At 40.3% G+C, this 17150-nt stretch overlaps 1 protein-coding gene across 22 annotated transcripts in view; it reads left to right on the forward strand.

Annotated features, from left to right (window-relative positions):
• Positions 1-17150, forward strand: part of ranbp2 (RAN binding protein 2) — a 231696-nt gene that overhangs the window by 81913 nt on the left and 132633 nt on the right. For 10 of the 22 annotated variants that reach the window (XM_052564549.1, XM_052564555.1, XM_052564566.1 and 7 more), the window contains exons 8-10: positions 4543-4843; positions 4924-5105; positions 8799-8980. The exons of 6 other annotated variants lie outside the window; for them this stretch is intronic. In XM_052564549.1, coding sequence (XP_052420509.1) covers positions 4543-4843; positions 4924-5105; positions 8799-8980 — 665 coding nt within the window. Of the gene's footprint in view, positions 1-4542; positions 4844-4923; positions 5106-8798; positions 8981-9058; positions 9183-11617; positions 11780-11859; positions 11998-12071; positions 12201-13461; positions 13651-13729; positions 13814-17150 lie in introns of all 22 variants that reach the window. 6 more of the 22 variants (XM_052564565.1, XM_052564564.1, XM_052564554.1 and 3 more) reach the window with 6 other exon arrangements.

Consider the following 17150-nt stretch of genomic DNA (forward strand, 5'->3'; position numbering starts at 1 on the left):
ACTTTACCCATTTAGATATTTATAAGAAACTGAAAAAAAGCACAAATGTCAGGGCATGACAAAACTTCTCCAGGCCCCAAAAATACCCTTAGACTCCAGAGGGTTAATAAAAATATATATTTTTTCCTCAAAATATCTTTTGAATTGTTTTGTCAAAGCCCCCCCCCCCCCCCCCCCCCATATTGAGGTTTGTATCGTACCGTGGGTCAAAAGTCGTGATATTAACCGAATTGTGGGTATGGTGTATCGTTACAGCCCTAGTCACCATACTTGGCTGAATGTCACGTCACTATATGAATGATTACCATCTGTTTTGCTGAGTGAATCAGCTCACTATTACTGTGTAATCATGGCTATCAATGTGAAAGCCGTCTATATGAATAGATTTATTGACTTTATGGTGCATTTATGTGATTACCATCTCTATAACTGGCCATCAGCACATCAGCACGTGATAATTGACTATATGACCAGAATTTATCGTAAATACTGCTTTTCTAGCAATCTCAGGATGTTCTGTAATTGGCATACTAAGTTAAATCTTTTTTATTTTTCTTTCTCAAATTATTCTTATTGTATTTTTCTACTGCTCAAATCACTTATATGATGTCTAAGTTTCTGTCTATTGTTTTATAATAAAAAAATGCAGTGGTATGTTTAATGACTAAAATAGTTTGTAGAACCCTTCAAGACAGTTGGTAAATATGTTTTATACTTGGGGGGGGGTGGGGTGGGGGGGACTAGACATAGTCTCAGAAAAATGGTTGCAGGAATCTCATTTTTCTTGGTATCTTCTACAGATTTAAAATAGAAACTCATGAGACATTTGACTTTCAACCCATTACTTTTCTAGAATGCTCCAGGAATTATTCATGTATTTTTATGTAAAAAAAAAAATATATTTTTTATTTTCATTTGTTTAGCATTATCAACTCTGGTTGATAAAAAGTACATCCTGAAAGAGTCTTCTTTCAAAAGACACCAACATTATGTGTGCAACACACTGAAATAAGGATCCATTACAATTTTAAGTTAGGTAAGGCACTTTCAGCTGTGAGTCCCATAATGGGGCGGGGGTGGTGTGCTGGCTAACAGGTTAACATTATTACAGCAAAAAATATGTCTCTAACTGAGACATGGCAGAAACCAGATGATTTTTTCCATCTAAACCAGTCTGTTCCCCCAGGATATAGTTATGTTTGTAAATATGGGAAAGGGGAGGGGGCTAGCAATACTTTTTATAAAAATAAATTTAAAGTATCCCAGATGACTTTGTCTACATATTCTTCTTTTGAGTCAATTGCCATAAAAATCAATGGTGCGATTACTACCATCCTCATTAACTATCTACCGCCCTCCCAAGAGCAATAATGGCTTTTTAACTGAACTATCTGAACTCTTGTCTTATCTATGTTCCATATTTTCAAATGTTATCCTTCTGGGTGTTTTTAACATTCATACAGATAATGTCAGTAATGCATTTTATCATGTTTGGATTGCTATGATATACAACAATTTAACACACTGCCCACTAATACTAAAGGGCATACTCTTTATCTTGTTTGCTCCTATGGTATAACACCTTTTAATTGTACTGTTTCTGATCTATCCATATCAGAACACTTTCTGCTATCATTTTGTGCCAAACTGGCTATTTTTAAGGTAAACCTGTGTTGCCCGATTACATTTCGGAATATTAAGAACATTGATTTGTCTACTTTTGCTGATGAATTTGCCATCTTCTCAAGTAAATCAGTATATCTACTGTTGATGAACTGGTAAAATATTGCGATGATGGACTGAACATGATTCTAGATGAATTTGCACCTGTGAAAACACGAACTGTTTCATTTGTAAATTCGGCCCCTTGGTTTACACTTGAACTGCGTGAACTTAAAACTAAAGGCCGTAGGTTAGAGCAGCTGTACGTCAGGTCTGCCTTACTGTTCATAAAGAAATGTATGCTGAACATATTCAAAATTATAAAAATACACTGACTAAAGCTAAATCTGATTACTACTCAAACGTAATTGGAGTTAGCAATGGGAACTCTAGGTCTCTTTTCTTGGTGGTAAACAATATTCTGAAACCACCTGATTCTTTGCCATCTGATATGTATTCCAATGACCTATGTGACCATTTTTTGACTTTTTTTGCATCTTAGGTTGAAAATGTACATCAGCAATTACTTATTGGCAATCTTCACAATGACTCCTGGCAGTCTATCACTCACACACCGCCCCACTCTGATTTCTATAACTTTACACTACCAACTACTTCAGAGATAGTGGGTCTGATAGGTAAATCTAAATCTTCAACTTGTCAGTTAGACCCTCTACCAACTCCTTTAGTAAAAGCTTGTTTACCAGCCCTTTTGTCGTTGATCACTAAAATTGTTCATGTTTCACTTGGTTCTGGTTTTGTTTATTGTTTGTTTGTTTATTTCCGGCTATTATTACACCCATACTTAAGAAACCAGGGGGTGATCCATTTAATTTGGACAATTTTCAAATACCATTTATCTCTAAAGTAGTTGAAAAGTTTATTGCAATTCAAATTCATGAACATCTGTCCAATAATAACTTGTATGAAACATTCAAATCTGGTTTTCGCCCCCACCACAGCACTGAGACCACTCTTCAGGATAACCAATGATCTACTGTTGGCTGTTGACTCTGGATTTTTAACTATAGTTGTCCTTCTTGACTTAAGCGCTGCCTTTGATACTGTCTCACACAACATACTTGTCGACAGATTAGTTTCCATTGGTATTACTGGCACTGCTCTGTCTTGGTTTAGGTCATATCTATCTGGACGCAGTCAGCATATTCAATTAAAAGGTTTTAGTTCAAGAACATCTACAGTCACCACTGGTGTTCCCCAGGGTTCTGTTTTGGTCCCGCTTCTTTTCATTATGTATATGCTCCCTCTTAGGGGATATTTTAAGGAAATATGGTATTAATTTTCACTGTTATGTGGATGACACCCAACTTTACCTGTCTGCCAAACCCACCGGCTCTTTTCCTCTGCCATCTTTGTCAAGCTGTTTAGCTGAAATTAAAGACTGGCTTTCAGCAAACTGAAGGTAAATGGCAATAAAACAGAGCCTCTGCTTGTTGGCACTAGATCTGTTGTGTCTAAATCTAATTTTTTCTCTTTACACATCGACAATACTGCAATCTGTCCTTCCTCTCAGATTAAAAGTATGGGTGTCATCATGGATAGCACACTATCATTTAAAGCTCAAATTAATAATATCACACAGATTGGATACTTCCATTTGTGCAATATAAATCGTCTCCATCCCTTTCTTTCAAATAATAATACTGCAGTTCTCATTCACGCACTAGTCACCGCACGTATAGACTACTGCAATGCTCTTCTCACAGGTATTCCCTCCGAATTGCTGCATAATCTTCAATTGGTTCAGAATTCTGCAGCTCATGTTATCTAGAACACCTTATACTGATCACATTTCTCTGGTTCTCCAACAACTGCACTGGCTTCCAGTAAAATATAGAGTCGAATTCAAAATCTTGCTACTCACTTATAAGGCACTTCATAATCTTGCACCACAATACCTTACTCAATTTCTCCAGGTTTACACTCCTTCACTTGCACTTAGATCTTCATCTTCAATTTCTCTTGTGGTACCTCGGATTCGACTTACTACTATGGGTGCCAGATCTTTTAGTTATGTTGCCCCCCACCAATGGAACTCTCTTCCCCTCAATGTTTGCCATAGCGAGTGCTTGTTGACTTTTAAAACACGTCTTAAGACATATTTTTATACAGTCTTTTTTATAACATGTTTTATTAAGACTTAAATGCACTTTATATGTATATGTTGTTTGTTTAATGTATGTTTTCTCTTATGCAGTGACCTGTATATTGCCGGTAAGGTGACCTTGGGTGTCCTGAATGGCGCCATGAAATAAAAAAATAGGTTTTATCATAGTAAAACTACTTAATTTTCTTTTGCATGATTTCTGAATTCTTGAAACTATAAAATACATTAGTGTTATGATAAATGTATATTTTGGATAAACGTGAGAGCTACAATTGTGATTTGTAAATATTACAATTTATTCATTTATTTATTGACTTTTTTATTTTATCAAAGTTCTATTTTTACCCCATTGTATTTTTTTTATCATCATATTTGAGGAGGTTGGGCACAACAATACAATCCTGCTTAGGGCACCCATTTTGCGTTGAAACATCTGTTGCAGATTTTGTTTTTTTTGTTTTTTTAACTTCAGCAGTATGCATAACTTTCTGTGTGTCCTGTTGCGCTCATTTGTTTTGATAGCTGAATGAGTCTGTCACACACTCACTCTGGCTGTGCAAGCCTCATCTGGCACGACATAAAGACAGGATCAGTCCCCGTAAGTGTGATGTTGAAATCTGAGCTGATCGTGTGGAAAATCTGCTAATTCCAGTTCCTGGCCAGTCAATTTGTGCATCTCTAATTTCCTTTTCCTCATGCGTTTGAGCTGTGTGATTGTCCTCCTCACAGGCTCTCATCCTCTTCTCCCTCAGGCTCCCAGACCCAAAGCCAGGAGCCTGAAGAGTGAGCAGGTGTCCCATGAGCCTCTGGAGCTGCTGGCCTGTGATCGTCAGAGTCAGGCGGGTCACATGCTGCTGAACCTGAGCCAGGACGTGGAGCAGCTGCTGAAGGATGTGGTGGAGTCGTTCGGGAACCGGAGTGGCCCGGGTCATCTGTTTGATCAGCTGTTCGGTGCACAGACACAGGAGCAGCTCTCCTTCATCTGTAACGATGACATCCATGTACTCAGCGTACACGCGCCCAAAGCCGCTGATCTGGCCAAGTGGGACAGTGGTGAGTGTCAGACCGGAGCGTGAGTGAGTGTGTTGGGTCTGCAGCAGATTCTGATGGGTGTGTGTGTGTGTGTGTCACAGGAGCGGTGATGCTGCATGCGGGTGATCTGCAGCAGCTGGTGTGGCTCGGCCTGCAGTGGGCGCTAATGGGTCAAAGCGTGAGTCTGCAGGACTGGCTCAAGCAGCTCTTCCCTCGCCTCACGCTCGAGACCTCAAAACTGGACACCAACGCACCAGAATCCATCTGCCTGCTGGACCTGGAGGTGCGTTCATGCTTTAGTGTCTTCCACAGAGGAAGATGTTGGTCTGTGCGAAACAGGAACAGGGTTTGGTGATTCGCTGATGTCATTCTGTGCAGAGGTGTATTCATGTCTGATGATTGTGGCAGGATGCTGCTGTAGGTGGCAGGGCCTTTCTGAAATAATTTATTGTAATTAATAAAGTAATTTAAAGGGATAGTTCAGCCAAAAATGAGCATTTGCTGTTAATTTTTTCATCCTCAGGCCATCCAAGATGCAGGTGACTTTTTCTTCAGTAAAACAGTAAAGAATATTTTTGGCTGAGACCTCGCTTCTTGGTGATTTATAAAATGCAACAGCTGCCCATTTTTTAGAAAAAATAAAATAATATCAGCTTACACAAAATTAATATCTGTGGTTCCTGATGATATCTTTAGGTCTTATGAAGCAAACTATCAGTCTGTACAAAAAATGAAGATGAAGCTGAAAATTTTTACCTGTAATCCAGAGCCTCAAGCAGATGGAGAAATACGATTCTTTTCCACAAATTGGTTCCTTCGGACAGTTTGATTCAATTAAATGGTTCAATAACCGTAGACATGCAATGACATTCTATTATTAAAGTATTAAAAAATTACTTAACATATAAAGTGAATAAACTAATCTTAATCCATGTTTTTACATAAAAGCTATAACTTTATTTTTATTTATTGGATTTCAATATATTTGTAATGGGGCGAACAAGATGTGAGACCTGCGGATCCACTTGCATGCTTTATTCAAAGGCTTGATCATGAAACAGTCATGGGTTGATACACAGCGAACAGTAATATAGAGGACAGGACTGAAGACTAAATACAAAACACAGGCGATGGCCAAGGTGAGGGGTAAACAGTATTCGAAAGGGGTGAGACGAGAAGGGTAATCCAAGACAGCAATGTAATTCAGGGCAGACGGAGATCAGACAAAACCAGATAACAGGCAAGGATCAAGACGTAGGTAACATTAAACAAACTATGAACACAACTAAGACTAGGCAAGACACGAAATGTCTTCGTAAATTAGCGTTAGCAGTGCAAAAGGTTGTGGATTCAATTCCCAGGGAACACACATACTAATAATAAAAAAAAACAAAAACAAAAAAACAATTGCAGCCTGATTGCACTGTAAGTCACTTTGGATAAAAGCTTCTGCAACATACATAACTGTAAAATGATAAACCATACTCTGCGATTTGATGAAGGATAACCATGGCTTATAAAGTTCATTAGATTGGTTACAGCTTTGTGTGTCATTAGGGAAATGTAGTCCAGTCTATAGTATATCAATCTGTGCAAGTGTGATCAACAATATGATGGAAGAGTGACCTCCGATGGCAATTGGACAGAAAGCCACGAACCGAACAGAACAGGGCAGAGCAGGGAACCAGGGTGGAGTAGAGAACCAGGGCAGAGCCGGTGAAGCAGGAAGACAGGGAGGAGCAGACAGGGCAGACGATCACCACGGTGGAGCAGACAGAGCAGTCCCTCACACTGGATACCAGACTGGGAAAACGAAGGGATGACCTTGATAAACTGGGCATAACAGAGAGTATGTGACGTGACTTTGGATGATCAGCTGTAATGTGATGTGACTCTAGAAGGTCAGTTGTGAAGTGACTTGACTCTGGACAAACTGCTGAGACATGACTTAACTGTAGTCGAACAGGTGAGATGTGGCGAGACTCTAGAATATCAGCTGGGATGTGATGAGGCTCTGGGAGTTCAGATGAGAAGTTACAAGGCACTAGAAGATCAGATGGGACATGACAAGGCTCTGGCAGATCAGGTGAGACATGGTGAGGCTCTGGAAGATCAGTTGAGATGTGAATTAACTCATGAGCTGCGACTTGACTTGATCCATGTCAATCAACTGTGACTTGACTTGACCCAGGAAGATCAGCTGTGACATGACGGAGCGTTGTTCTCACTGCCATTTTGCGAACAGGCTATGCTGTCACCACAATTATATTATTATGCTCCGGTGCGGCAGCCATTTCAGTCACAGATGCGGTGTCGCTTTCCTCCTCTGCAACACCCACAGTGAATGAAAGGCCAACACCCAACAAAGCATTATACACAAATTGAACGAGTGACAAACACGGACCCTAGTGAATGAGCTTAGATCTCAGCAATTATTTAAAACCCTCACAGAAAAAGTCTATCAAAACACAATCCGGCAAATTTGTGTAAAAAAAAAAAAAATAGCATGGTTTTGTTGCATACAGTGTCACAAACAGAATGAGATGGTCCACAAAAAATGTGAAAGATAGGCGGAAGATTGTTTATTTGAATTCTGGCACTCTCTCGTGACGCGCGCTCTGACACACCTGTCATCTGATGGAGGCAGAACTTAGTCATTGCCTTTCTTCTTAAACATTTTTTATGTATGCGTGAGAGTGTTTTATGTTGAATGTGCTTGTATCTGAATGATTATCATCTGTCTGACTGCAAATCAGCTCGCTATTACTGTGTAATCACAGCTATCAATGTGAATGTCATCTATATGAATAGAGTGTGAATTATTGACTTTGTCACTGAACGCACACAAAAACAGGTAGATCCAGTAGCAGTGTTTATTTGGGTAATCCAGAAACATAAATCCAGCCAGGCAAAGGTAAAACATCCAGGTAATCAGTTCAAAACAGGAAACACAAACATAAATCAGGGAACACAAAATAACAGGGTGGCATTAAACAAGGACTACATGACAATGACAGAAACAAACAGGGTATACATAGACAGTTGCAAACAATGTAAGTGGGAACAGCTGTGTGCAATGAACAGTGATGAGTCCAGACAAAAGGTTTGTGGGAAATGCAGTTCCTGAGTGGGGTGAAGATATGGGGAAGTGAGACTTCTAGTGGACACCCAGGGATACACAAACCAAACACTGTGACACTTTATGGCCTGCACACACGCATCCCCCTTCCGTGCCATATGCCTCCTGCTTAGGTCCTCCTGCTGGGCTTGAAGGATGGCGTGGAACCGCCGCTCCTTATCCGTTCTCAAGTCCAGCAGGGCCAGATGTTGTTCCTGATGTAGGGCTGCGAGGGATGAGATGAAGTCCACAAGTGGTGTGGAGGACGCCTGTTTCTCCTGCCATTTTATACTCTCTCCACACCAATTACTGCAACAAGAAACAGGTGTTGATCGTTTCCGTCCAACCCACTCACTCACCGCTCGTTTCAAATCAGATACTACTGGATCTGGCTTTCTATTTCTATCTCTAAAATAGCTAATTGCTTTTGCCCTCATATATCTATGCGCCAATATCGTAGAGCATGAATTTGCACCTCTAGAAACTCCGAATGGTTTTCCTATGACCAAGTATTGGTTTAAAAGTCATTAAGCCTCCATATAAACTATATGTGGCATTTCCCCACACGTATACACTGGGGATTCCTTCCAAATTGGAGATGACAATACAGCAGCCAAAAGAAGCATCACAGACCCAACTCAAGACAATAGTGTCTTTATTCAGTTAAATTTAATTAATTTTGTTCTCCTTTGAGAGTGTCAGTGCAGTTAAGTTGATAATATTACTGATTTTAAGTGTCATTTAAAGCCCAGCTGAGTGAGTCAGAGCAGGTGAAGTCTCTACATCTGACTGCATGAGGACACAGAGGACACAGGTCTAGGCTGTGATGTGGATCTCTGTCATGTGTGTGTGTTGCAGGTGTTCGTGAGCGGCGTGGTGTTCTGCAGTCAGACACAGCTGCAGGAGCGGGTGAAGATGACGTCCTGCTCTCAGCCGCTCGAGCCTCGCTGTCTGCCGCTGCACATCATGAAGCTGCTGTCGTCTGACAGACAGAGAGAGTGGTGGGACGCCGTCTACAGCCTGATCCACAAGAGAGCGCAGTGAGTGACTCCTCCAGCTGTGTGTGTGTGTGTGTGTGTGAGACGTCATGTGTTCTGACTGCAGTGTGTGTCTCTCAGGCCTGGGACGTCTGCTAAACTGCGTCTGGTCGTGCAGCACGGTCTGGGCACGCTGCGTGCCGGAGAGAAACACGGCCTTCAGCCGGCTCTGCTCATACACTGGGCTAAACACCTGACTGACGTGGTACGTCCTCACCTGATGGTGATAGTCATGTTTATCTCGTCAGTAAAGCTGGTTCTGTGATTGGCAGTAAATCTCCATCACATGCTTCAGATGGAGAAGCGTTTATTACACAGAGCTGTACTCCGGTGACCAACTATGCAATATCATGTTCATAATCAATCAATCAATTGCATGTAATTTACCATGTAGCCCTAATGAGAACTCACTCACAAATTTTCCTGAAATCAAGACTTGAAATCAAGTTTTTGACTCTTCTTAAGCCAAGTAACATGTTTGTAGATATGTAGATATTTAGGAAACATGCTGTTTTTACATAGCTGTTTCTCTAAAAAACATTGCTATAGCCAGTAGGGGTGTAACGGTACGTGTATTCGTACCGGGCCGTTTCGGTACAGGGCTTTCGGTACGGTGCACGTGTGTACCGAATGACCGAATGCAATATTTTGTATGAAGAAACATAGGTACATTTTCATGTTTCCAAACGAACATATTAAGTGGCGGAAGTCTCCGCGTTCAGCGCAAATCCTGCCCTGCAGCTGATTATAATGCCGGTGACACACTGGATGCGTGGCGCAAGCGTCTCAGCTGCGTGGCGTGTCCGTTTTTAATTCGGCTCCCATGTTAACAGTTAGAGCTTGCAGACTGCCTGCGTGAGACGCGCGGAAAACGCGTGCATGCTAGAAATAGAACCGACGCCTATTTTTCATGCGACACGCGCGCGTGTTGAAAGCTTTACCAGGCAAAATAGAACAGGAAAATATGTTTGTCATTTTGTACACAAATACATATTAATTCATGACACTGTGATGTTTGAAAGTCTAGGTTGACATATATTCAGATATAAATGTAATTTAAAAAATAAATAATTATCGATATATATTTTCAAATATTGCACCTGTCAAACATAGTCTATTTTGCCGTCAACACTGTTGACGTTGTCCTTTATCAGTAGGCTTTATATATGCTTTATATATTTATATAGAGGTCTCCCTCTATGTCAACAGTATTGACAGCAAAATAGACTGTTTGACAGGTGCAATATGCCAGTGTGTCACCGGCCTAAGGTTTTCAAAAGGCATCACGCAAGTGTGAACATCACTACAACTACGAAAAAAAAACGATTGTAATTCAAACTCAGCTCCTGTCGGCATTTAAACAGACCTTTGCTCTTAATTCCTGTTAAATAGAGGTCTAAAAACCCAAACTGTTGTTGCTGCACTTTACACTTTGGAAAAGTTATATATATATATATATATATATATATATATATATATATATGTATTAAATATGAGCAGGCCTACAAGCTGGGATTGGTAATGCTGCACTGTAATCATATTTATTTATTTATTTATATTTTATATTATATTTTATTATATGATATTGGTTTGAGACTTGGGAGTATTTTATTTAGTGGAGAAATTTGCAGAGGTATTTTATTTCTTATTCTTTATATATATATATATATATATATATATATATATATATATATATATATATATATATATAATTTTTTTTTTTTTTTTTTTTTATTAAAAAGTATTTTTTTTTAAATGTAAACAAATTGTAAAAAAAAAGTTTAGTAATAAACAACCTGCAGTTGAATGTTTGCATTTCTTTCCCTTACTGTACTGTGTGAAAATGAACCGAACCGTGACTTTAAAACCGAGGTACGTACCGAACCGTGATTTTTTCCGTACCGTTACACCCCTAATAGCCAGTATTTCTACTCTGAAATGTGCGTTCCGGGCAGATTCCAGATCAAGATTACAATAACCGTTTCAACAGCTACCATATTTTCTGGACTATAAGTCACACTTTTTTTCATAGTTTGGCTGGTCCTGCGACTTCTTATAGTCAGGTGCGACTTATTTATGAACATTAATTTGACATGAACTAAGAGACATGAACCAAGAGAAAACATTACTGTCTCCAGCCGCGAGAGGGCGCTCTATGCTGCTCAGTTCTCCTGTAGACTACACTGAAGACATAGAGCGCTCTCTTGCGACTGGAGACTAATGTTTTCTCTTGGTTCTAAAATAAAAGCGACTTATAGTCCAGTGCGACTTATATGTTTTTTTCCTCATCATGACGTATTTTTGGACTGATGCGACTTATACTCAGGTGCGACTTATAGTCCGAAAAATATGGTAGCTGCAATATTCCATTCTTCACAATGATCTATGAGCAGAGTAATATTAAAACACAGTAAGTCAACTCATCAGATAACAATGCAAGGCTCATCATGTGTCCTCAGTCTGGCAAACCCACATGAGCGTCGAGTCTGAGGAGGAGGAAGTGTGAGAAACAGCGCTCTCCAATATTTTGAATTTGGATTGCAATACCCATATCAACCACTAGCTGTCGATCTTACATAACCTTTAATGTTATTATCTTAGGCCAGCAGTAAGTGTGTGTGTGTGTTGTGTGTGTGTCAGGCCGAGCGGGGGAACTCTTACTACGATCAGAAGGAGTATGCTGGACGCAGTGTGCACTACTGGAAGGTTGTGCTCCCCCTGCTGGAGAAGGTGCGACACAAACGCAGCATCCCTGAACCCCTGCAGCCCATGTTCATGCACTTCCAGAGCAAAGACATACAGGTATGTCCGTTACTTCAGTCCTTTAGCTGCTCGCTTTGTTTTCTGTGATATGTCGTCTCTAATGGTCTTTTGGACGTTAGCCTTCTCAGGTGCGAGTCTATGAGGAAGATGCCACCATAAGCTTCGCCACACTCCTTGACATCGAGGGCAACACTGAGGAGGCAATCTCAAAGCTGGAGCAGCTCAACAGCCTCTCGTCTAACTGGCATCTGGCGAAGGTAACCGCTTCAGCTCCGTCTGAAAGAGCTAGCTGTGTCTGACAACCTTTGACATGACTCGTGTTGATCTCCAGATCTATCAGAGGCTGTCAGAGGAGGCAGGAAACGGGCTTGAGGAGACTCAGGGCAGGTGCACCGACTTCCTCCTGAAGTTCAGGAAGTACTTGACCCACATTTATAGGGCCATGGAGGATTTGGAGAAGGTATGTGACACAAGTGACTGTTGCAGGAAATGGTCCAGATTTTAGTGCTGTTAGTATTACACCTGTCAGAGTCAGTAGGGTTCAAAAGATACTTTTCATAAGCCATGTATTCCTCCTGTTGACTCCTATTCCAAAGCCAGTGCTGCATATGGCCTAGATTAGGGCTGTGAGTGTATATATACACTTGTTTTTCTGCATATGGAGGGGTGGGTGATATGCTTATTAGTGAGTGTAATTTTAGAGAATCATGTCTGTCATGTTGTTTTCCATCTCACTGAATCCCCAGTACCATTGCACATATCCTGTTTAGTGGAACTGTCACAGAGTGTTAAGTCTGAGGACAAAACACACTTCTGTTGAGTTATCTGGCCCTCATTAACACTCAGGTGAGCAGTGTAGTCTGATTCATGAACAAATTACTCATGTAGCCGATTTTTTTAATGAGTCATTCAGAAAGACTCAGTGGTTAGAATTGAATAATTGTGATGAAACCTTCCCTGAATCCATCAGAGCAGATGCTGAGATTCTGAACTCTGATTAAGCTGCATGTTTTATTTCTTTCAGCAGTGTTCATCTGAGTGTAGTTAAGAACTTGTTCTGTCTGGTCGCCGTGATTTTGCCAAGTAAGACATGTTCCTGGATTAACATCTTCTGATGATCCTGGATCGACATTATGATCCAAAAATATAAACTTAACCCAATCCCTACCCCTAAACCTAACCTTACCCATAATTTATTCCTAAAGTCAGTGGGAAATGATAGCTGATTAACAAGGGTGTAGAAGCACCTTACTCTGATTTTAAGCCTAAAACATTTCCTGAAAAGTTAGATCTCAATTCTGATTGGTTGATTGGAATGTTGATCCAGGAACATGTTGTCCTTGGTGAAATCACGCTCGCCGCATGGTTTTACCTGCACTTGAACATGCAGAGAATCATTCAGGACTTGAGGAACTTGTGGACACCCATGTGTTCATGTTGAGTAATCAAAATCACCAAAAAATAATCTAGTATAATATGCTATGCTGTTCAAACACAAAACCAAAACCAACTTGAGAGAAAAAATCTTGCTGAGGCATTGAGATATGATGTCTTTATGATTGATTTATTACTTAGGAAATTGTCATAAGAACGTTTTTTTTTTCACTGTTGTTTGTAATCACATTTCTATGATGTATATATGGTGATTTATATTGTAATCAGAAAGAGTTATAATAGTATTGTGACAAATATTTGGCGTGTGTGTATGTGTTTTTGTGAAGTTGCCTGTATCGATGGAGGAGGTGATGGATTTGTTGAACGAGGTCAACCAGCAGCTTGTTGGTGAGGGGGATGAAGATCAGCTGGAATATCCTGTGACATCCAGTCCCGGTCAGCCCACTGAAGGACATGTTAAATTCTCCACCCCTTCCTCATCCAAGAGTGTCACGTCACCATCCAAAAGATCTGTGGTATGTTGGGTTCTGCTGTTTCTGCTCAAACTCTGTGTGCTGTTTACTGTTGCTCATAGTCTCCATCTCCCTCCTGCAGTTCTCCCCCAAAACACCACCTCACTGGGTGGAGGACCAGAAGTCACTGCTGCAGATGTTATGCCAGCAGGTCGAGGCCTTGAAGGTTAGTACAACATCAACAGGGCAATATTTGAGCAATACTGAATATTTTGAGCAAAAGTTATTAAAAAATTTAGCAGGTCATATGTTTTTTTTTTTTTTTTTTTTTAAGTGTCCTAATATTGTGTTGGAGCCCCCTACAACAGGTTTAAATGCACGTAAGGTCATTCTGTAATTTTCTCAGAATATAACATTTAATATAAGCAGAGTTTAATAATTTTGAAGCAAAAACTGTCTTCCACATCCAGTTGTCAAAAGTTTTATCAACAAATGTTTTGTATGTGTTTTTTGGTCTTATTTCAGTGACTTCAAAATTTTTGTTTTTCAGTAACCATACATAAACGTTATTTACTCAAAAACATGTACAAACGTACAAACATGTACATTCATGCTGCTTACATATTATTGTAGCCCAGTGTTTTTGCCGATTACAGTGTTATCAGACTTTAGCCATTAATATGTTTTTAAGATACTGAAAAAACACAAATGTCAGGGCATGTCAAAACTTTTCCAGGGTCCCAAAACACCCAAGGACCCCAGAGGGTTAACCACTGATTCTTCACATGATCATCTTTTGGCAATAAAAATAAAATAAACTTGCTTTCACAGCACAGAACACAACATCTTCTTGATGTGATGTAAACACACTAACTAGCTGAAGTGTTTGTAAGCAGGTCAGACTGTTCTTATTTCGTGAGCAGAGGTGGGGATTATGCAAATGTGTCACCTAGTGACGTATACTGTAACAGACAGAAGATTAGAAAATATGATGACTCGTTAAAGGGTTTGTTCACCCAAAAATGAAAATTATCACACTCATGTCATTCCAAACCCGTAAGGAACACAGTTTAAGATATTTTAGATTTAGTCCGAGAGCTTTCTTTCCCTCCAACGAGTCAATCTTTTGTCCATTATCTGGCTCGGCTCGGTGTTCATCTTCAGTTCTCTCTTCACAGCAGTTCAGTCAGTGTATTGTTTACATCGAATGATTCGTTCGTGAACCGGATATCACTAAACTGCAGTGAACGCTGATTAAAGTCATTGTTGTTGTTATTTTTGGACCAAAATGTATTTTCGATGCTCCAAAAATTTTTACGGATCCTCTGATGTCACATGGACTACTTTGATTATGTTTTTATTACCTTTCTGCACATGGACAGTATACCGTACATACATTTTCAATCGAGGGACAGAAAACTCTTGGACTAAATCTAAAATATCTTAAACTGTGTTCCGAAGATGAACGGAGGTCTTACGGGTTTGGAACGACACAAGGGTGAGTCATTAATGACATTATAAAATTTTTGGGTGAACTAACCCTTTAGGGCAGTTCAGAGCTGACTTTCTTTTGAGAGACAATATGTTTATTTATTCTGCAAACACACAAGCTTCAGCTGAGATTGAGTCAGCAGAGATATTATTTTTCTGATCCAGGGGCACTAAGATGCTTTCTGAAAAAAAAAAGCTTGAATGTTATATTCATGTTGCTGTTCATAGGACATATTATATACTAAACACGCTTCCTCTCTTAATTTCTGTATCTCTCTTAATTTTAGCATGAGCACACTCATGCTAGGACTTTCCTTCACTATTTATTTTTCTGACTACTTTTTACTTTCACTCCTTACATTTTTACACAGATATCTTTCATTTCTATTTATTATTACATTTTCAATGTAGGATTTGGCGGATCACCATTCAATAAACAAATCTCAAGTAAATCACAAATCATTTCTTTACTTGCAACACAATTTGGCTTGTATGCACACTCCACGTCTCCACCAAAAGGTTTCTATCGAAGTATCAATGTAAGTGATTCGAGATTCAAGTGGAAGCACCTGGGTGGAGCAGGGAGACAAAACTACGGACCTGGGCTGTATTTCCCAAAGCATTGTAAGCTGAAGTACATTGTAGACCTATTGAAACCAATGGAGCTACAATCAATTTAGGCTTACAATGTTTTTGGGAAATGCAGCCCTGTTCAGGACTTTAAGTGCAGGTCATTTTCATCTGTAAATAAGCTACTGTAGTTTTATAAAACATGGATTTATAATACGTTAAGTGGTAGTTTGGGCAGATAAAAAAACAAACCTTATGAAAATGTAAAAAAAAAAAAAAAAAACGTTATTGTAGTTAAACCATGGTACCCACAAATTAACCATGGTTTGCAGGTTTCGTGGGACTACTGAGGGGGATGTGATTCTTTTACCATTTACTCGAATCTGTAGACAGCATTTGCCTCTCATGGGAATAGTGATGCATTTGCGGCAGCAGTTTCTTTCACGCTTGATTTCTTAGGTATTCTAGTGGTTGGGTGGAGTGTGTTTAACTCCCGCAGGAGCTGAATGCATGCTGCGCATTGCTGTCTCTCCATGGGGGAGGCATCTTCTGTTAAGACTTCGTCCTTGCCATGTAAGCCTTTTAGGATACATCTCACTTAAATGGCAGGGCACAAACAGCAGCAGTAGCAGCAGGTCAGGGTGTCACTTCATTGCACACAATGGCGGTGCTTCAGGCGTATCAGGCTGTTCTGTTGAAAGACCTGGTTAAAGGTGAGGGGCTTTCTCCCAATGAAGTAGGTGAGTTGCGCCACACCACAGATCTCGTTCTCCGTGCTACTATTAAGGCTCTCTCTACTATGGCAGGTCCATGGTGCCTATAGTGGTAATGGAGAGACATATTTGGGTGAACCTGGCATATGTCAGAAAGAAACAGAGGATCAGAAACTGGCACAGAGGACTAGTGTCATGGCTCGCACCTCTCCCCTGCCTGCGGGTAGGGGTAGGAGGAACGAGGGTCAAAGGGAGGTAGGCAAGATAATTAATGTGATCCAGATGAGGCGACAGTGCTTTCATCCAGATTAGAGTGATACTTGAGTATCTACTCATTTCCCTTGGGGGATTTAACATCTCCCCCCTCCTAATTCCCTTGTAACCACCGTCTCTCCATCTGACCGAGGTTAGGTAGAAGCTTCCTGCATTAGTCTCCTATGCTGGACCTATGATGTTAGGTTGGTTATTGGTCACCTTACTGATGGTCCCAACTGGAGGCTTGTGATTATCTTGCTGAAGCATCCAGCGGGAAGTATAGGTGGCATTTGCAAGAACCTTCTTGTGTAATGCTGGCATTGCTCCCCTCGCCTTATTGGGTTGTATTTGAGTTTGACTTTCCTGTTCGGTTCAGTACCTCATGGTATCTGTGAAGTTTTAAGTACACACGCTAAGCTGTCACAGTGTCTGGTCTGTGTATCCCTTGGTGTGCACTAGAGGTCTCACTTCCCCATATTGTCACCCCACTTCAGGAACTGTTTTCACACTAGCCTTTGTCTGTACTCATCACTC

Source organism: Carassius gibelio, chromosome B9 (assembly GCF_023724105.1).
Source record: "Carassius gibelio isolate Cgi1373 ecotype wild population from Czech Republic chromosome B9, carGib1.2-hapl.c, whole genome shotgun sequence".
Classification (NCBI taxonomy): domain Eukaryota; kingdom Metazoa; phylum Chordata; class Actinopteri; order Cypriniformes; family Cyprinidae; genus Carassius; species Carassius gibelio.